The following is a 21,108-nucleotide window of genomic DNA, read 5'->3' as shown; positions in this document are numbered from 1 at the left end:
AACTGGGAATTACATGCAGATGTCCCAGTAAGCTGGTGGCCAAACCTCACCACTCAGGATATTTGTGCACACCCTAACTTAACCTCAGTGATGAGATCATCCCTGAACTCTGTGTCACTGATCAGTGAGTATTTTCAGACCACTTTCACAAGTTCTACCATCGTCGTTTTCCCACTTCTGCTCCCTTTCAGTTTGCTTCAGGATCCAACAGATGCTCCAACATCCTCCTCCATCACATCCCTCCATCCGGACCTTCCTGCCTGTGGCTGAGAGCAGAAGGAGCAGAAAAAAAAGCAGAGAAGGCTTTTGCAATTTATACCAGCAGATTTTTCCAGAACATGGTCTGAATATAATGAGAGAAAAATAATTATTCTTCTGTTGCTTTAGTGTTAAACGGAGTCGGACTTGAGCCACAGCGTCCAGCAGGCAGCTGAGCGAAGCTGCATCACAACTTCCTCAGGCAACACGTCTTCATTCCCAAGAGCAGCGATGGCCTGATCAAATCTTTTCTGTCCCTATCAGAAAAGATGCAGTGCAGCACCAGACTGCTTGATTTCACTAACATGTTCTAGGAGATGGCAGCAGCTGTCCTCTAATGACTTAATTAAATGCTAAAAATTTCTAATTTCTAAGATTCTGAAGTAACAATTCCTCACATTTTTTTTTCTTATATTTATTGCTGTAGTGTGTTTGAATAACTCGAGCTCTAGTTCCATATTCAGTCTAATGGCAGCTTTTACTCTCTGCTGCCTCCTGTTGGTCACTGTTAAACATCACAGATGGAAGAAATATTGGCATAAAATGCAAGGAGAAAGAAATAATGCTGCAAGATGATGAAGAAGAATGTAGTAAGAAGTGTGTTTTGTGTGTTGTTGAAACTTGTACTCGCTGTAACCCAACCGTAGTAAACAACCATATGAACCCAACGAGACTGAAGGACAGCATCAGTGAATAGTGAAGACTGTTGTAGCTGTAAAGCTTCATGTAAAACCAAACCAACTACTTCGGATCAGCTGGTGAGAGTAATAATAACGACAGCACATTCATGTTTTGGGGGAGGGGTGTTTTAAACCAGACTTCCACGGGCGTGGTCGACCTGTCCAGCGTGATCAGCTGATAATTATGTTCTCTCCATCTAGTGGCACGATGAAGAAGGAAGGATTACTGTGGAAACATGTTAGGTATGTGTACCAGGTTACATGTCTGATAAAAAGACTCTAAACTTTGAAAGAACAAAAACACTGAACATATTTGGAGCAGCAGAGTCTGCTTTCATGTTTCTGTGGTTTGCTTGAAGTGGAGAAATTAGCAGAAGCTCGAAAGTGGGCAGTGCTGTTCTCACGTGTTTGTCACAACTGCTTGAGATTTGAATAGTGATTCATTTACGTGCCGATGTTTGGCAGAGCCCTTTAGCTGAGTTTTCTCCCCGTCATTTTGGCATGCTACATGTTAAGATTGCTGCTTCCTAGTGTGTGTAAAGATCTTCAGTACTGCATGAATAATATGCTGCCCCCGAACACGGAGCTCTGGTCAAGATGAGGTTTACAGTGTGGAAAGAGAGAACACTGTTACAGGTGATGCTATTGTGCTAATGAGAATAACATTTCAACATTTTGTCCATTTTAGGAAATCAGCTAAAGTCAGCTAGAAAACTAGTTACTTCCTGGTTAGCTTTCCAGTCGCCTGTCAGCAGCCTTACATGGGACTTGCATCTGTACACCTTTCCTCCCTACGTTCCCCATGTGAAAGCCCCTTATACATCAAAATAACATGACTAGGTTTCAGAAAATGGTTAATTAATTCATCCGTTTCATGAACACCTGGTTTGGAGAAAAGATCATGACTTGCGTTACCTACACATTCCTCACAAATACTATGTGACATGAAGCTAGACACAAAACACTCCTTTAGATGAACAATCCTCATCTGGATTTTCTTTGTGTTGTTGGAGAATGATGGTCACCGTCGTTTTAGGGCTGAATGAAATAATCCTATTATCTAAAACTGGTGCTAAACATAAGGTTCCGTCGGAGGATTTGGCAGCTTGTTTTCCAGACAGTAACGTTTCTTCTGGAGGAGTCGACTGTAACGACATTAGTCTTTCAGGCTGCTGAAGCGGTCGCTGAGCAGGAAGTGATGTCGGAGCAGGGACAGGATGGGGCCACAGGGGGCCCCAGCCAAGCAGTACGCCTCATCCACGCCCACGCCAAGAGACCGCAAGGCCTTCAAGGCATCACCGCAGCTTTCTCTTCCGCCGTGGGACGTGACCAGTGTGATGCAGACGGGGCTGTCAAACATACGAAACTTCTGACGGATCTTTCCTAGTTGAGCCAAAAAAGTCTGAAGAAAAAGAGCTAAATTTCAGACAAATCCGCAGCAACACACAGAAAGTAAAGACGGCACGTTTGCATCTGTACCTGAGCAGCTTGTCCGCTTGCCGATGTTGGGCCGACATCAGGCCGACTGACGGCATCCCCACAGAACAAAACTCTGAGCTGGTCTGTTGGAGAGGAAGCTGAGTTTTCATCCAGCAGTGCAGAGAGAACACCTGCAAGAAAAGGATATCAGGTACGCCTCCATTTTTATCCTGAATAAGTAACCAGACACGTAAACTCTGAGAAGCATCATAACTGGAACAATGTGGGAATTTCCAAATGAGCCAAAGAGTGCATTCTTTGTAGTGAAAAGAGGAGTCAACTCTCTTCAGGGGGAAGCTGAATCTTTGGAAGGGGCAGGACTTCGTTTGGATTGGCACCACGTAGCCAATCACATGCAAATGTAACGTTAACACATCACGTAACAGAATAAAAACCTGAGGGGCAGGAAAACATTGTTTAGCTTTTATTATTAAATAAATCTGCCTCATACTTTTAATCGACCTTTGGACCAGACAAGGAAACCACAGATGACCAGTAAAATAATATATTTATTAACTATTCTACAAGCTAGAAAAGATAAAATACAAACATTTAAAGAGAACAGACTTTGGGTTTCATTTATTTGTTTGTTGCAGTTCTGTGTTCAGTTGTTGATAAAAATATTAAACAGTGATTATTTTTAATCTGGGAACTGAAAAAGAGCCAGACCAGAAATATAAAAAGCAGAGAAGCAGTGCAGCGTGACATGGTCACATTACATGGATGAAATAAAAGTTTGTCTCAAACTATTTTGACAAATAGTTTCACTGTTCAAACAACCGAACTGGCGTGAAGTTGATGCTTTTTTTGTCGTCGGTGTGCAGTGACCTGTAGAATAAATCATATTAAAGTTCACATATATGCTTGTTTCTCTTTATTTCCGCTGTTCCAGTTTTATTATTCAAGCCTCAAACAGCAGCTGCTAAAACACAGCTGAAAGTCAAAGCTAAATAGATATGATTCCCATGTTTCTAGATTCTTTACTCAGGTTAAAAAAATGTTCAAAACCATTTTTATAATGTAGTTTCCAGGCAGAGGTCCTATAGCCTTTCCCTCTATGCTGTCTGACAGAAATCCAGTTAATGAATAGAATTAATAGGTAGACTTTTAAGTTACTTTATTTTGTTTCTGTTTCTATGTTATGCTGACATCAAAAGACAAATACAGTGCCTTGAAAAGTTTATTTTATATCATACCCCATGAACTTTTTCACATTTTACTACCTGACAACCACAAACTTTATTATTGAGTTTTTATGTGATCGACCAACACAAAGTGGCACATCATTGTAAAGTGGAATGGAAATGATGCATAGTTTTAGCTTTGACGTGGCCCTGCTAACGCATGGATATTCCTAGATCTAAACCATCCCGTTGTAGCTCGGGCTTTGTGTTTAGGGTCATTCTAGTGCTGGAAGATAAATCGCCTTCCTGCTCTCAAGTCTTTTGCAGCCTCCAACAGGTTTTCTTCCAGGATTGCCCTGTACTGAGCTCCATCCATCTTCCCATCCTGACCAGCTTCACTGTCCCTGCTGAAGAAAAAGCATCCCCACAGCATGATGCTGCCACCACCATGTTTTACAGTGGGGATGGTGTGTTCAGGGTGATGAGCAGTGTTAGTTTTCCACCACATATAACGCTTTGCATTCAGGCCAAAAAGTTAGATTCTGGTCTCATCTGAACAAAGCACCTTCTTCCACATGTTTGCAGTGTCCCTACATGGCTTGCGGCAAACTGCAAACGGGACTTCTTACGCCTTTCTTTCAACACTGGCTTTCTTCTTGCCACTCTTCCATAAGGACCAGATTTGTGGAGTGCATGGCTTATAGTTGTTCTGTGGACAGATTCTCCCATCTGAGCTGTAGATTTCTGCAGCTCCTCCAGAGTGACCATGGGCCTCTTAGCTGCTTCTCTGAACAGTGCTTTCCTTGCTCGCTCTGTCAGTTTAGGTGGACGGTCACATCTTGGTAAGTTTGCAGTTGTGCCATAATTTTTGGATGATGTATTGAACGGTGCTCCTTGAGATGTTCAAAGCTTGGGATGTTTTTTATAACCTAACCCTGCTCTAAACTTCTCCAAACTTTATCCTTGGTGAGTTCCTTGATCTTCATGATGCTGTTGTTCTCTAACAAACTACCAAGGCCTTCACAGAACAGGTGCATTTATACTGTAAGTAAATTACACACAGGTGGGTTCAATTTACTAATTAGGTGACTTCTGAAGGCAGCTGATTGCACTGCATTGTCTTCGGAGGTATTAGAACACAAGGGGTTGAACAGAAATGCACACAATGTGGAAGTATGAATGTATCAGAGCTGAGTTGAATAACAACAGGTGTAGCTCTGGTCAGCAGAATATTAATAGTATGACATTATAACATGATATCAAAATGATGTCAACCAGTCAGCCCTACAAGGCTGCATACCTGGGTACTGTGTGTCTGAAAATAGTGACAGGCAGGCTATATAAGCTTGGGAGAATGATTGTACGGGGTCTTTTGTCCTGAAGGGGTGTCCCCCTGGTCGGCCGAATAAAGGATCATTAAAGACCTCTGTCTGCAGACTCTTAATATCAGCAGCCCTTTTGATAAAGAATTTATCTACGACATTTGGCGAGCCAGCCAGTTAACCGCTGGGGCCGGACGTGTGCGCCGTTTCGACTCACCGCTCAAGGAGGTAAGCCCCATTTTGAATCCTTCTGGGTGAAGTGAGCCGAGGCGGAGGGCCGTCCTGGCTACAAGTTGAACTTAGTTATACGGCTGCTGTGACTCTGCTAACAGATAAATTTGTGCGCACAAATAAAGTAGTTTATGAGGGCCTTACCAGAGGTAGCTGGGAGGAAGGTCAGTTTAAGGAGAAATAAAGTAGTTTTTGAGGAGCCCACCAGCTAGTGGGAAGGGGCTCAGTTTAAGGAGATATTAAGTAGGTTGAGGACCTCACCAATTAGTGGGAGGGGGGTCAGTTTTAAGGTGTAATATTTCAGGGCCCTATCAAAACCTCGGCGTTACTGGACGCGGTCGCCCGGGAACTTTGAGAGGAGGGTCAGTATAGCGGCGAAAGAAGTAATTGGCAACAAAAATAGTAGTGAAAGTGAAGTAAAAGTGAAAGTGATGAAAATGCACCGATCGATCTGTTTCGAGTTTCAAATTTAGTAAAGAGTTAAATACAGGGCCCGCAAGATTGCGAGCTATAGGCTGGTCTTGTACAGGGGGTCAGTTAAGTGGGTGTGAGTAGCTTATGACTAGGTTCATAGGAAAGCAAGGTGCAAAGATCGATCAAAAATCTGATCCTAAATTAAACAGAGCCAGTAGTGAAAGGTTTAAGCTCTGTTAACCCGGGAAATCTGCGTAAAAGGGGCTTAGCGCAGTACAGCTGTGAAAAACTTTGTTGCAACATTAAATAACGTACGTAGAAAAAAGGAAGGAAAAAAAAGGCTTTATAAACTGACTGTTGACATATTCCTTCTTTGGACTGCTCACTGGGAGCGAACTTGTGACTTTTAAACTGGTCTTGACTGTTAATTCCTCTCTGACTAATGATGATTTGTTCAGCTGTTAAAGTGTGTGTATGAAGCGGATAGGAATGGGTGTCTGAGTGAGCTGAAAATTGTCTTTTGACTGCTTTACCCCTCCAACGGAAAGAAAACTGATGTCTTCTATGAGAGGAAATAAGGGAAAAGTTTTAAACTGTGTTTTGACTGGTTTATTCTCCTCTGACTAATGGTGATTTGCTCAGCTGTTGAAGTGTGTGTATGATAGTGGGTGATGCACCGGACAGAAATGTGTGACTGACTGAGTGTGTAACTATCCTTTGATTGCCTTACCTCTCTCGCTGAAAGTAACTTATGTCCATGTGTGAGAAGAATAGGAGGAAAAAGCTTTAAAACTCTCTTTGGAGAGGAGAAAAGCTGAGGGTGAGCTTGTGTGTAAAAGTGTGGACTAAATGTAGAAAGGAATGCGTGACTGAGTGTAACTGGAGATCGAAGCAGCTGCTGGGTATACTGGAAAAAACTTATGCATGAGCATGGACAGAGGCCTCTGTTTGCAGTAATATTGCATGCCGCATGTTGAAAAAATTAATCTGTATTGCAGTGCATAAGTTGACTCGTTCCTCAACTGATAAAATAGTGGTCTGGTGAAATCGACACTAAGCTAATTGCTAACACTAGACACAGGAATAGTGCTCCTCTCTTCTGCCAAGTTCCAAGTAAAATAAAACCGCTGAACTCTTTTGGTTTCCTTCCAACAGAACACGACTCCTCCCATTGGACCGACGCCTAGAAACAGGAAACGGAGCTGCGGCGCACCCAAGTGGTTTTCGTTTGAGTTGCATGATTATCATATTGTATTAAAAGCAGGGTTGATTAAATAGGATAACAATGAGCACGCCACAGGCTATTGTTGGCATCCGTCATCCCCATAGAATGAAAGAGATTCAACACATGTCTGAAAAATGGTGCAAAAGAACTAAAAATTTGATGGATCCATGGCCTGTTACAGGGGGGGGGCGACTTCGGGAGGCGGAGTTTCCATGCCTGCATGCTTGCAGAAACCCGGCACGTCCACAGGGGTCCCTAGAGACGAATATGATTTAAGATACAGGCCTAACATCAGACCTCCTGACAGAGTGAGGGGGGGGGAGTTCCCAATTCTGATAAGGGGAACAAGGGCTGATTATCATCCTTTTTCAGCTCGGGACCTGACAGGTTTGGTCTCAGAGCTCCCTCAAATATCCGCAGGAGGAGGCAAGTGGATTAAGGCTTTGGAATCAAACACGGCTGGAACATTTCTTTCACTGGGTGACATCAAAGCTGTCCTCGCTCAGGTTTTGGGGTTGTCTAAAATGCAGCAGTTTTTCAGAGACAATGAACTGGACTGGATTTTGAGTGAAAGGGCAGATGGAACAGAATTAGCAGCCTATAAGGGGGTGATTTGGCAAGGAATACGCAAACAGTACCCTAATAAAATTGATGTTGATGCTTTAAAAGGGGAACCTCTGAAGGACGACCAGAACCCAGCAGCTTACATCGATACACAGTTAAAAAGGTGGCGTCAAGAGTCTCAGAAAGATGTGGAAAATGATCCTATTTTGCTCACTCTTTTCAGAAATGCAGTCATCGATTCAATGCCAAAGGATGTCAGCAGACGTTTGGAGGATGTCGTTGGTCTAACATCTATGCCAGCGCAACAGTTCCGTGATCATGTGGTTCATGCAGTAACCCGATACAGGAAAGACCTAACTAAGACTTCTGAACAGGACCTCCAGATTCAAAGGAAGCTGGCACAGATGCAACTAAATGATTTGCAAGGCAAGCTGAAAGAAAAGGTTCAAGCTGTTGTGTTCACAGATCCAGGTGCAGGACGGACTGCTGGAGTTCCTGAGTCAGCACAGGCCGCTAGGGGTCCCCAGCCGTTCCGTCCCTCATACTCAAGGCTTGGTACTCCCTTGTCTGGGGCGTGGCAGGGATCCAACCGCTGCTGGTATTGTGGCATGTATGGACATTTTGCAAGGGCGTGCCCACGGCTTATGCCCCTCCCAGCAGGTGGTCCTGGAAGAAACGGAGGCTTCCCTAGAAGAGGTGGAGGTGGACCCCTGGGTGGCCCACGACCAAGACCCTCTCAGTTTTAGGGGGGTCCCGAGGATCCTGCGGGTAAAGGTTCGTACCCATTGATTATGCATACACGCACCGACCCCATGATAAATGTCCAAATTGAGGATCGACAGGTCCAAATGATGATTGACACGGGGGCGACCCATTCATGCATACAGGGATCCCTTGCCAAGAACCTTCCCATGTCAAACAACTTTGTGAAGACAGTAGGATTCTCGGGAAAAAGTCAATTGGTTCCTATTACTGCTCCCGTAAAAATGAAAGTAGGTAATGATGAAATTAAAATACCCATTTTGGTCTCGGACCAAACTCCTGTCAATCTGTTGGGAAGAGATGCACTTTGTAAACTCGGGCTCAAAATTTTATGTTCACCTTTGGGCATATATGTGGAAAGTTGTGGATTAAACCTACAAATGAATGCCCAAGCAGAACCAGCAAATGTTTATTGGCTGGGGAACATAGAGGGGCCTCTGGGTTCGGAGTTGGAAAAATGGAAGGCATGCAGGAGGGCCTGGGCCCTGGAAGGTTCTCCACCAGAATTACCTCCTCACTGTACAATGTTCTTTGATCCATCAGCCAGCTCAACCTTTCAGGATAAGTGGGAAAAGGAGACGGATGGAGTGATGGTTAAAATACAGGCTCCATATATCCTGATTGGAGGCCAAGGCGCAGCATTAAAGGTAAACCGGAACACCTTTATTGATAAATGGTACTGTGTTACTCAATCCTTACCACACATTACACTGTTGGTAAACCCAGGATACCATTCAAGGGACCTCGGTCCGATGGTAAGAACTGCAGAGCATTTAACATGGAACAGTACAGAGAACCCATTAATCTCTCTTTCAGAGGATGGCTCAATGTTAAGAATTAGGTGTGATCTGTCATTACAAGCAACACCTCAGATGGTGGTGCTACCAGGGAAAAACATAATGATGACATGCAAAACCAACCCCCTTGGATTTAACAGTGATCTGGAAACTGATATTTTAACACAGGTTCCGGACCAACTGTGGTCCAGACATGAGACGGATGTGGGACTGGCAGTTTCAGCCAGCCCAGTTACTGTCAAATTAAAACCAGGTGCAGTTTTACCTTGGCGGCCACAATATAAACTTAATCCCGCAGATGAAGAAGGGATTGGAATCCTAATTGATGGTTTTTTAAAAGTAGGAGTGCTGATTGAGATTTCTAGTCCTTGTAACACCCCAATTCTTGCAGTTCTAAAAGCAGATAAATCAAAGTACCGACTGGTCCATGATCTAAGGGCAATCAATGCCATTCTTGAAGATGTCGCTGCAGACTTCGCAAATCCTCACACACTGTTGAATGCCATCCCCACTAAAGCTAAGTTTTTTTACAGTAGTGGATCTTTGTTCAGCATTTTTCAGTATCCCTCTGGCAGAAGAGTCACGATATCTGTTTTCGTTTACCTTTAGAGGTCGACAATACAGCTACGCCAGAATGCCCCAGGGACTGACAAGCAGCCCCGCGTGGTTTGATCGTGTGGTGAGTCAGGATCTACAGGAGCTGGATTTGAGCGGCGTCCTAATCCGGTATGTAGACGATATATTGATTTGTTCAGACACCATTGAAGATTGTCAGCGCGACTCGATCAAAGTACTGCAGAGACTGGCAGAATGTGGACACAAAGCTTCTCGGACGAAACTGCAATTCTGCCAGCCTCAGGTGGAATTCCTTGGCAGAGTAATCTCCCATGGAACAATAGCTCTGTCTCCTGACCACCTCAAAGGCATAAGTCGAGCACCGCGTCCACAGACATGCGCGCAACTAATGACCTTTTTAGGTATCACAGGATTCAGCGCGGAGTGGTTGGAGGACTACGCAGGAAAGACGGCGCCGCTCAGGGATCTCCTGAAGTCCTCTGAAGCCAAGACTTTAAAGAAGTCTTTGGAGTGGACCACAGAGGCACTGTTGGCTTTTGATGTGCTCAAGCAGGAACTGCAAAATGCCCCAGCGCTAAAAATGCCAGAATATGACAAACTTTTCTATCTTTACGTTTCAAACAGATGCAACATGTACGCAACGGCTGTATTGGCACAAGACTCGTGTGCTGGTGGAAGGAAACAACCCATCGCTTACTACAGTGCAAGGTTGGACGACGTAGCACGAGGGTGGCCCCCCTGCTACCAGGGCCTCGCAGCTGTTCACATGGCGTATGAAAAGGCGTCTGCAATAACTAAGTCATATCCTGTGGTTATTTACACCCATCATAAAATCACAGAGTTGATCAATCACAGCAAACTTGTTCTGACAACAGCACGTTGCCTTCAGTATCTACCATTGCTCACCTATCCAGATGTAACAATTAAGAGATGTGAGACCACAAATCCTGCTAATATGTTACCTTTTGAATTTGAAGGTGATACACACGAGTGCGTCACTGAGACCACGAGGTACACAAAACTGAGACCGGACTTGGAATCTGAGCCGTTGGACGACGCACAGGTCACGTACTATGTGGATGGGTCATGCTTTCGAGACCACATGGGAACTCACGCAGGCTACGCCGTGGTGCAACAAAAGGAAGGGACGTTTGTGACAATAAAAGCTGAAAAATGTTTACAACCTTGCTCTGCACAATTAGCTGAATTGTATGGACTTACTGTAGCTTGTGAACTTGCTAAAGACTCCTCTGCTAATATTTACACAGATTCAGCATACGCTCACGGAGTCTGTCACCTGTTTGGAGCAGTTTGGAAACTGCGCGGCTTTCAAAAATCAGATGGTAAACCTGTTCGACATGGGAAACAGATTATGAAGTTAATCTCGGCCATGATGCTTCCACATCGATTGGCCATTATCAAGTGTCCTGCTCATCGAAAAGACAACTCCATCACCACAATGGGAAACAATGCGGCAGACGAAGCTGCAAAGCACGCTTCAGGTTGCAAGGTCGCCGTCTTGGCCCCAGCTGTGGAGTTGGAATCATCTGTTACACCCGATGATATCACATTAATGCAAGCGCGTGCCAGCGCGAGTGAACAAAACATGTGGGAAAAAAGGGGTGCTACAAAAGATGGGCGAGGGTTATGGCGGTCACATACCGGCCTGATCGTCGCTCCAATCTCACTTTTGTCTCTTTTAATTCCAGAGTGTCACAAACCAGACCACTGTGGGCGAGATGAGGTGATACATCGAATACAACAACAGGGTTATTGGGCGCCGTACCTGCAGGCACTGGTGACGGATGCGCTTAATCGGTGCGAGATATGCTCGCAAAATAACATTCGAAAGGTATTGTCACCCCCACAGCGCGAATTCCTGTCCCGGAAGGCCCGTTTCGTCATCTGATTTTAGATTTTGTGGACATGTTGGTCCCGGTACATGGTAAGCGCTACCTTTTGGTGGTTTTTGATCATTTCAGTCGTTGGGTGGAAGCCACTCCGTCAAAGGACATGGGGGCGGGAACGGTTGTGAAGTTCCTGGTCCGTGAGGTAATCCCTAGGTTTGGTTTACCGTCCATCCTTTCATCAGACTCGGGACCAGCGTTTATTAACAAGGTCTATGAGGGCGTTCTGCGCCAGCTCGGAATCAAGGTCCGTCACGGAAGTATCTACACTCCCTCCAGCCAAGGAGGGGTGGAACGAGTGAATGGCACACTTAAAGCAAAAATTAATAAGATTTGTGCATGTACTGGTTTGCGGTGGCATGACGCATTACCGCTGGCCCTAATGAGTTACCGCATGCAAGCTCATCGGGTCACACATTTGTCTCCTCATGAAATGTTAACAGGTCGCCCTATGCCGGGTCCGCAGTTTCGGGGTCCTTTCAAAGGACCCCCGCTGGAGCAGTTGGAGAAGGAGCTGCACAGTTATATGAAACAGTTGTCTGCTATCCATAAAGCGATTTATTTTCAGGAAAAAGCGAACGAGCCAAAACCAGTCTCTGTGACATCTGGTCCAGTGGTGCCCGGGGATAAGGTGTACATTAAGGAGTTTCGAAGAAAGTGGAACACTCCTAGACGCCGAGGTCCTTACACGGTGGTCCGTGCCACACCGACTGCGGTCCAGGTCGAAGGGAGCGTCGCTTGGCATCATCTGAACCATTGTTCGTTGGCACCTACGACCAACAACTGCAAAGCGGGCCCTGGGGACTGGTCGGATTGTACAGCGTTCTCAAATGACCAGTCCCCCAAAAGGGGAAGTATCGCCTCGCATGCATCTGACGAAGATAGTCCTGTCAGGGCAGATTCAGAGTTCCCGCCCGATGATGTTGAGGTTGACATTCCTTTGGTTTCTTCTTCTGGGCGAGACAGGGATCTCGGCAGGGACAATTCAACCAATCCAGACCCAAAGCAACAGCCACCACGTCGTCCCATCACCAGGGCCTTCTCAAGGAAACAGAGGGGCAACTGCGCAACGAGGGAGCGACCTCAGTGACCAAGGGGAGTACGACTCACATGCCAAATGTCATTATCGGTCAGGTCTCTTGCCGGCATGCACCCGCACACATCTATACACTACCCGTGACTCAGTATTTCAGACAGATGTTGCCCTTTTGGCACAACATAGGCGGAAAGTGAGATCAATTAAGGAACGAGATGTAGAGGGGTATAACATTCCAGTGAATCCTGGGATGGATGATAAAAGCGGTGCTCAGGGAGGTGAGGTTTTGGGGTCCAGGCTAGAACCTCTGGGCTCAGACTTAAGTGTTTATGTTACCACAGCTGCAATTGCCAAGAAATGGGGAGTTCACTTTGAAAAGGAGGAGCCCACTCCCCCTCCAGCTGCGGCTGGCAGCTGGATAAGGTTGGTCTTGTAACAATCACTACTCCACGCCCACAGGCAGGAAAAGGTAACCATCAGTTGGTACCAGAAGGGCTGGGGTATGAACGCTTAGCACGTATAACATCCTTAATGGTTGACCAGGTATGGGCTGCTGCTTGGAACACACTGGAAGGTCTATTGGAGATTGGGAAGGTTGTAAGTTCTTACCAGACCACAGTTAACACCCCTGTTGTGAATAAAGTTGATTTTACACCTGAACCGCAGCCCACCGTGGTTACTGATGGCCAACCAGACAGTGGGGTGGTTGAGTCATTCACTCTTCCCCCTCTAGGGTTAGATACGTTGGTAAATAGTTATCATGATAAAACATTAGAGGGGGGGGAGGATGTAAAGGGGCAACCGGAAGTACGAGGGTTTAGACCTAGTAAAGATTACTTATGGAAGGAAGCGATGGCCAATACTTGGTATCGCTGGGCTTGGCTGTCAGTAAAGGAAATGACATCGGAGGAATGCATATGGTGCTCAAAGGCGCCTGGAGCCCCTCCGGTTGTTGTCCCAGATAAGTACAACTCTTGGGAGTGTGCCCAGGAACAACGCCGGGTGTGTAAAGAGGAAGCGTTCAAGTCTACAACGACGAATGCTTTCTTTGGGCTCCCGATGTGTGGTATGAAGTGTAGATTACTTTATGGGGCCCAGAGGATGCATGGTTATTTGAATAAATATAGGGGTTACAAAATCCAGGAATTGTGTGAACCTTACCAGGTGGCAAATACCGCCATGGCCCCTCCCACGGTTTACGAGGTGGACTATAACGCCGCATACGAGTGTTTTGCAAGCGGAGGATTTCTCCAGCAAAATGGAATAATGGTGGGAAACACGACGGTAAGATGTAAGGTCACATGGGTATTATCATGGTTCCCAGAGTCTGGTATGTCTCCGCTCTTCATAACTAAAGCTGTATGGTTTGAAAACCCGGAGCCCCTACATCAGGACTGTCGGAATATGTCAAATGTTTGGGGAAGACTGTTGTACCTTTATTCCAGCTAACACAGCGCCAGATGGTTCTTTTACCTCTGCCATGGAAGAAATAATACGGGTGGGGAGAGAGGTGCGAGAGCATGCTGGGAAGAGCGACTGGTCCCTTGATTGGTTGGACCAGTTAATGGCTGACTGGAAAAATGTATTGATAAAGGTGGGAGTTGGGTCAGCTTTGGTTCTGATCCTTCTTTTCTTGTTTGGCATGTGCATCGTTCCCGCCCTGAGGAGAGCATGGAGTACGAGTCTCAAGAAACAGACATCCTTCATCATGGCTGCCCAATTGGTCCGTACTGAGTTGGACCTGTGACGTCTCAATAAAAACTACGGTCGGTTGGACAAAAGGGGCAGCAGCCTGTAACGGAAGGCTGGTGACCCAATGCTCCTGTCTGCCTCCGGACTGGAAAGGACTCTATCTTGTGTTGTTCAAGTGTGAATTTTGTAGTTGAAAATCTTCTGTAATAGCTTATCCTTGTGAAAACGGATTGTAATGTGTTTTCTTGTTGTGTGTGTATGGTTACTTTCTGTCATAGTACTTAGAAGGTCTCTTGCAGGGGTTCGCTGGCCTACCCGTGCCTGAGTGTCAAGTGAGATCAAAAAGTTACCGGTGCTCGCCCAACAGGGGGGGCACGGGGGAATTTTTTTCTCCCTTCGGGGTTTTTTTCGCCCTCGTACGGGAGGTTCAGATTGGCTCCTATGTTATGCTTGAGACCTGCGTGTGTGGACATGTGTGCATAAAAGTTTTCATAAAAGGTTTTCCCTATTGTAAGTTTCAGAGTATCGTCTTAGGGCCGATTACTCTGAAATATTTGAAAGGGGGAAATGTGGAAGTATGAATGTATCAGAGCTGAGTTGAATAACAACAGGTGTAGCTCTGGTCAGCAGAATATTAATAGTATGACATTATAACATGATATCAAAATGATGTCAACCAGTCAGCCCTACAAGGCTGCATACCTGGGTACTGTGTGTCTGAAAATAGTGACAGGCAGGCTATATAAGCTTGGGAGAATGATTGTACGGGGTCTTTTGTCCTGAAGGGGTGTCCCCCTGGTCGGCCGAATAAAGGATCATTAAAGACCTCTGTCTGCAGACTCTTAATATCAGCAGCCCTTTTGATAAAGAATTTATCTACGACAACAACACTTTTCAGATTTATATTTGTTCAATTTTTTGAAAACCATGCATCATTTTCGTTCCACTTCACAATAATGTTTTACTTTGTGTTGGTCTATCACATAAACTCTCAACAAAATATATTTAAGTTTGTGATTGTGAGGTCAAAAAATGTGAAAAAGTTCAAGGGGTTTGAAAACTTTTTCAAGGCACAGTAAATAAAGCCTAAAAACTTATGAGGAGTGTTCATGTGATTTTTTAAAATTAATTAATGTATGATCATAATAATCGTAAAATCCTAATTATTTCTCTCTCAGTAATTGTACCAAGAAAAGTGAGAAAATGTCTTACTTTTCCTACTGTTTGAATCTGTGATCCTGAGACGGATTCGATCAACCGCCAAGTTATAAAATATTTAGCTTTGGTGTGGATTTCTTCTTCAACTAAATTAGCAAATCTGTGATGTGAGATTGGGAAATCATCCACATTAACACAGCTGCATACAGGACAGAGAAGAAGAAACTTCCTGACCTTTCTGCCTCGCCTGCAACACTTCGCTTCGATTCGTCGACAGAAAGAGCTGCACGTTATTTTTCTGGAGATTCTCGATGAAATCCTCCTCGCTGGAAAAACAAAACCTGCTCACTTCAAGACCTGTAACACAGCATCACCACAGGAAGTTTGCTAAATGAAAGACTGGGATCTATCACCCGAAGTGTGACGCCAGATTACCGTGATGCCGAGTGCTGCTGATGATGCAGGAACTCTGCTGCTGCTGTTGGGACTCGGTGGTGATGAGAACGACGTCAAACAGCAGAGACTCTGCGGGATTTTCCTCCAGCAGACGTTTGTTCACTTCCTGCAGTGCCTGCAGAATGTCATAAAAATATCTTAATATTTATCTGTTTTTATTCTACTTCGCTACTTTTTTTACTTCTATTCCATTTGTGGCTCAAATATTATCAGCTATTACTGACTAAATCCATAAAACACAGTATTTCAAACAATATAATTCAATTTAAAATTAGCCTTTAGCTCAAGTTATTAAAACTGGAATAACACCCATATGATGCACAAGTGATTATTTATGACAGCAGGATGTGTATTAAGGATAAAATAAAAATAAAATGCTGAATTCAGAAAAAAAGTTGTGTCACTAATGTGTTTAGCGTTTGAACTAGGAACATCAATTCCAAGTAAACTAATCAATCAATTAAGATTGGTCAGAAAGCCAGACCTGAAGGAGTGGAAAAGCCACACTTCTTCCATAGAAACCATCATCACCACCCTTAGGTCCTGATTCAAAGACCGCATGAGATGTTACTGCCAACACCACCGCGTGGTCAGCATCCTTCTGGATAGGGCACACAGAGCAAACAATCTTTACTTTTTATTCATTTTTTTATCCCATGTTAAAGTCATATAGTCCATGAGACCTGGTGATCCAGATCCACAGATACATTCCCAGGGTAGAATAAAAGGCAAATTATGTGAATTTATAAAGCAAGCAGTGATTTAAGTAATTCCGTTCAAGTAATTTGAGCAACTTTAAGGGGTGTAAGAATGCAATATTTCCCCTTAAACTCTGATAATCTTCCCGACTAAGAGGTAAGACAGACACAGATCCAGTGTGAGATGCAGCAGTATGAGTGTATAAGTGAAACCTGGCTTTCATCTGTATTAAAATATTTTATCGGAGCTCTGCAGCTTTTGCTGTTGTACATCTACTTACTGTGGGATCCGTTAACTTTCATCATTTTTTGTTACACGGTTCTAAATGAAACTTTTTTAACGCGACTGCTCAAGATGCCAACATTAGCAGGTGCAACCATCAACTCGGCATTTATCCAAACCATTTTAATGAAAGTGTCAGCTTCTGTTCGCTGACAGGGATCTAAAATGTTCCGTTTTAACAGTTAGTAGCACGATAACTTCCGTTTTAACAGGCGATAAAAGAAATAGTATGTAAAATATTTACGTTGTTAGTAAAATACAAGGTTATTAGAATGCAGTTCGGGGGGAAACTGTATAAAACGGTAGGTGGGAGTGTTTTCGCGGGCGTTTGACATGTTGATACTGGGAAAGAGTTTGTGAAATAACCGGTATCAGACCGGTCTTACCTGTCTCACATCGGTGTTCTCGACCGTGGAAACCATGCTGACAGTCGGCAGGTTTGAACAGGTTATTCTACAGACATATGCCGTCAATAATTCCGTAACTATCACAAAACAAGTATACCTCTACAGTTTGTTTTGGTTCCGCCTGACCTGAACATTGACGTTGACTTCGAGCTTGCGTGATTACGTCATTTCCTTTTTAAACAGTCATTGGCCACCCCGCCCACTGTAGTGATTATTGTGTTAGGTGGAGAAACACGGTTCAGGTTTTTCACTAAACCTTAATATTTGGATTAGCTCTTGGGACAGAGGACACACACAGTTATTCAGAAGAGCCTGGTTCGGTTTTGGAGCGGATCGGGAGACGGTTTGATCCGGTTTCCAGAGGGTTTGATCCGGCTTGAATCGCAAGGAAAGGCAGAAGGAGGAGAAAGTTTGCCTCATCCTCTGTTACACGGTGAGAAACTTGTTCGTCCGTGCATTTCTTCCTTACTTGCTGTCAATATTCAGTTAATTTCGGTTCGTGTAGGTGTGCAGGTGTGTCCAACCTGGACCCCGCGGACCGGCTACGTTCCCTCAGTTCTTCTTTGAGGTCCGTAGGTAGGCTGTAGCTGATTGGTTGTCATCAGGTTAGGTGGGAGGGGTCCCGAGGTCGTGGAAAGTGTGCTGGTACACAATAATGAACTGCTGATTAGGCATTTATTTATTTGCTCTGGCAAAATCCCCAAACATTTTTTTTTTCAGAATTCTGGTTCTGAAATGGGGGAAACAGCTGGACAACAACAGCTCCAGGAATGTGCATAATAAATAACACACAATCATTACAGTCTTTGTAATCAGTGTAACAAAGCAAAGCAACTAAGAAGTCTGATTTCAGCTAAATCTCCTCTGCTGTGCAACAAATAAATAAAGCCTACATATTAACTCTGGTTGAGAGAAAAAAGATATAAGAGGCTACAGGACCTGTACCTGGATGTGGGGGCGCTTCTTCTGAAAACCACATTATAAAAACTGTTTTAAACATTTCAACCTAAGTAGAAAATATACCTACACACCTCTGAGTTCTAGCTGTCCTTTAGCAGAATTGCCGTAATTTTTGTGGGACATAGTGACAATAGTGACAAGAAATAAAACCGTATATCTTTAATTAAAAGCTGTTTCTTCTATGGACTGTGACTATTGCCAAGCCATGGACCCCAAATCTGGTCAATTTTGTTTGAACAGCAAAACTGCCGTCACAAAAGATGTTTTTAATTTTTTTTCTCATCTGTATATATGTTCCGCTGCAAGACCAACCTGAGTTGTACATAATCACAAAATTACAAATGACACAACAGCATTTAATTTCATTGTTAGGTTAGATAAATATTAGTCATTCAGCCAAACTCCTGTTTATCTCTACTGTAGGATAAAACGCTGCTGGTTATCCAGGTGGTAAAACACATTTCCTTCTTTCGCTGCATCTTTTTTGTCCTGCTTTACATGATGGTGAGCCGTCCTCCACAATAATGCCTCGTTCATTTTTTTTCTCATCGCAGTCAAGCGATCATGTAAACAGCATAATTTGATTAAGCTCAATCAGATAACAGCAGCTATTTTATTATTAACACACCTGGATTTCTCCCCAATACTCAAGAAACTGTGTCACTTCTGTCTTTTTAACAGAAAGACAACATGAGTGGAATACAAAAGTAAAACACGATGGTGTACAGCAGCAGGACGGCAGAGTGTAAACAAAGTAAAACATCCACGTGTAGTCTAGTTTTTCAGCTTATTAGTTCCCACTTTAGCAGTTATAATTATAAGTCATAACTTTTAGAAGGATCTGATTGGTGTGGCTTTGGCTCAGCTTCTAAAGTGGTCGTCTTCCAACCGAATGGTCGACGGTTTGATTGCCGGTTCACCTATGTGCCAAAGTGTGAACCCAACACCTCAGAGAAAGAGCTGCAGACTGTATATAGAGAGCATATACGTTATTTATGGTAAGAATCACTGTACTGATAATAGAAGAATGAAGACTGAGTGCTTCGTAGGACTTGGATTAGGATAAAACAGGACTATAAAAGTGTGAAACATTTAACATTTTGATAGGGAATCCAAAGGTAGTAAAAAAAAAACAAAAATAGATTATCAGGTTGGATGTGCCATATTATTGCAACCTAAAGGTTGTTCTTATAAGTGGATTATAGGTCGTGTGTACATTTTAAGTAAACATTAATTGAAATTAATGAACCCTTTATACACACAGTAAATTAGAAAAGGTAAAGTCCATTTCAGTTTGTGGAATATGTTGGAAGTGGCATACATGGATGAATATGAAGAGTGAGAAGGTGAACTGGCGTAGAAGTAGTGTTTGCTTACACTGGTCGTCCTGATGGGCACTGTTTTATTTAACTCCCCGTTTCGCCGCCACATCTCTGCAGTGTACCATCACAAATCCAGACACAATAGCCACACCAGCAGGAAACATGCCAGGCCAGGTTGAAATAAACTAGAATGATCCTCTAAATGGGTTAATCCATCGATTTTTCTGCTGCTTATCCAGGTCAGGCCACATTAATTTGAAGCACTGAAAAAATGTCATATAAAATGATTAACTTTGGACCCAACGGTTCCTACTGTTCTGTCATAATTATACTGACTAAACACAACTGGACAAGGTGAACTGTTTTATTTCTAGGTTGCACTAGAGGGGCAGAGAAAGTCTTACATTTCCTTACAGAAGAAGAATACTTTTAAACCAGCCAGAAACCAGACTGACATTCAAGAATGAGTAGTTTTTTAGCTTTTAATAGGTCTCTTCAAGGTAAAATCCAGTCATTCAGCTTGTAGATAGTCTAAAATCACATACATAGACGGTCACCTGTTCCGTAAACAGACAGCGTCTCTGGCTTTCTATGAACCACTAATCTGTCAGTGAGTCAGTGAGTGTCCGACTGAACAGGGTCAGACCAGCCGGTCTGTAGACGACTGACTTAGGGGCTTGGTTGTTGTTCAGACTTGATCAGATAATCGTCATCATGTCAGACCTGTCAGACGGCTCAGTGATCTTCACCACCCCCACCTTCCTCCACAGCCATCTAACAGTTTGTGTCATCCCTCCGGGTTTAAGATCCTAAAAGCACAAATGTTGTGTCTTGATTAAAAGCTCCGTGCCCTCTTCTCAAATGTAGTTGTTGCACATGCACGTGTTGAGTAAATAACAGCTTTTGAACACTTGCTAACCAGGTGGTCAGCTCACCTGTCAGACAGTTTCCTCAGTCTTGTTCTGATGGTTTTTCTTCATGGTAAATGAAGTATTTATACAGCACTTTTCATTACCTGGAACGATACACGGAGAGCTTTACGTCATACATCACATTCACACACTCACACACACTCACACACATTCACACACACTCACACACATTCACACACATTCACACACACTCACACACATTCACACACACTCACACACACTCACACACACTCACACACATTCACACACACTCACACACATTCACACACATTCACACACACTCACACACATTCACACACACTCACACACATTCACACACATTCACACACACTCACACACATTCACACACACTCACACACATTCACACACATTCACACACACTCACACACACTCACACACATTCACACATTCACACACACTCACACACATTCACACACACTCACACACATTCACACACATTCACACACATTCACACACACTCACACACATTCACACACACACATTCACACACATTCACACACACACACACACACACACACACACACACACACACACAGATGGCCGAAGCTACCATGCAAGGCGCTCGACCCATCAGGAGCAATTTGGTGTTTGGTGTCTTGCTCAGGGACAACTCGACGGGAACTCGACAGGCCGAGGATTGAACCGGCAACCCTCGGGCTACAAGACGACCACTGAGCCACGCCGCCTGTATTATTTATACAGTCTTGTGGGACTGTAAACTCAGGATCAGCTAATTCCATCAAACGTACAAAGCCCTGAAGAAAACTAGCCTTGAAAAGCATGTCTTCAGCTTTATCTAAAAGA

The 21,108-nt window shown here is 44.0% G+C and overlaps 2 protein-coding genes across 2 annotated transcripts in view; one reads left to right on the top strand and one right to left on the bottom strand.

Annotated features, from left to right (window-relative positions):
* Positions 1-1,064: 1,064 nt before the first annotated feature.
* On the bottom strand, positions 1,065-17,202 carry LOC121646874 (cytosolic 5'-nucleotidase 1A). The gene is made up of 6 exons (XM_041995950.1): positions 17,049-17,202; positions 16,166-16,282; positions 15,661-15,796; positions 15,460-15,582; positions 2,418-2,548; positions 1,065-2,340 (listed from the first exon to the last, which is right to left on the bottom strand). Exons 1-6 carry the CDS (start codon positions 17,082-17,084, stop codon positions 2,095-2,097), a joined length of 789 nt encoding a protein of 262 aa, XP_041851884.1. The 5' UTR covers positions 17,085-17,202; the 3' UTR covers positions 1,065-2,094.
* Positions 17,203-17,359: 157 nt separating this feature from the next.
* LOC121646872 (GRAM domain-containing protein 4-like) overlaps positions 17,360-21,108 on the top strand; it is a 45,300-nt gene continuing 41,551 nt past the window's right edge. The window contains exon 1 of the mRNA XM_041995948.1: positions 17,360-17,502. The gene's annotated coding sequence lies outside the window, so the exon portion shown is untranslated. The remainder of the gene's footprint in view (positions 17,503-21,108) is intronic.

This window comes from Melanotaenia boesemani, chromosome 10 (assembly GCF_017639745.1).
Source record: "Melanotaenia boesemani isolate fMelBoe1 chromosome 10, fMelBoe1.pri, whole genome shotgun sequence".
NCBI lineage: Eukaryota > Metazoa > Chordata > Actinopteri > Atheriniformes > Melanotaeniidae > Melanotaenia > Melanotaenia boesemani.
The sequence above is the reverse complement of the archived record's forward strand: the minus strand, read 5'-3'. Positions and strand labels throughout refer to the sequence as shown.

Excerpts from the sequence above, each read along its gene's own strand:
- LOC121646874 (XM_041995950.1), bottom strand. The coding sequence starts at position 17,084 with ATGGTTTCCACGGTCGAGAACACCGATGTGAGACAG. Across the intron at positions 2,549-15,459 it reads GTTGCAGGCGAGGCAGAAAG|GTGTTCTCTCTGCACTGCTG; the intron begins GTCAGGAAGTTT and ends CTTTTCTTGCAG. Across the intron at positions 2,341-2,417 it reads CAAGCGGACAAGCTGCTCAG|ACTTTTTTGGCTCAACTAGG; the intron begins GTACAGATGCAA and ends CTTTTTCTTCAG.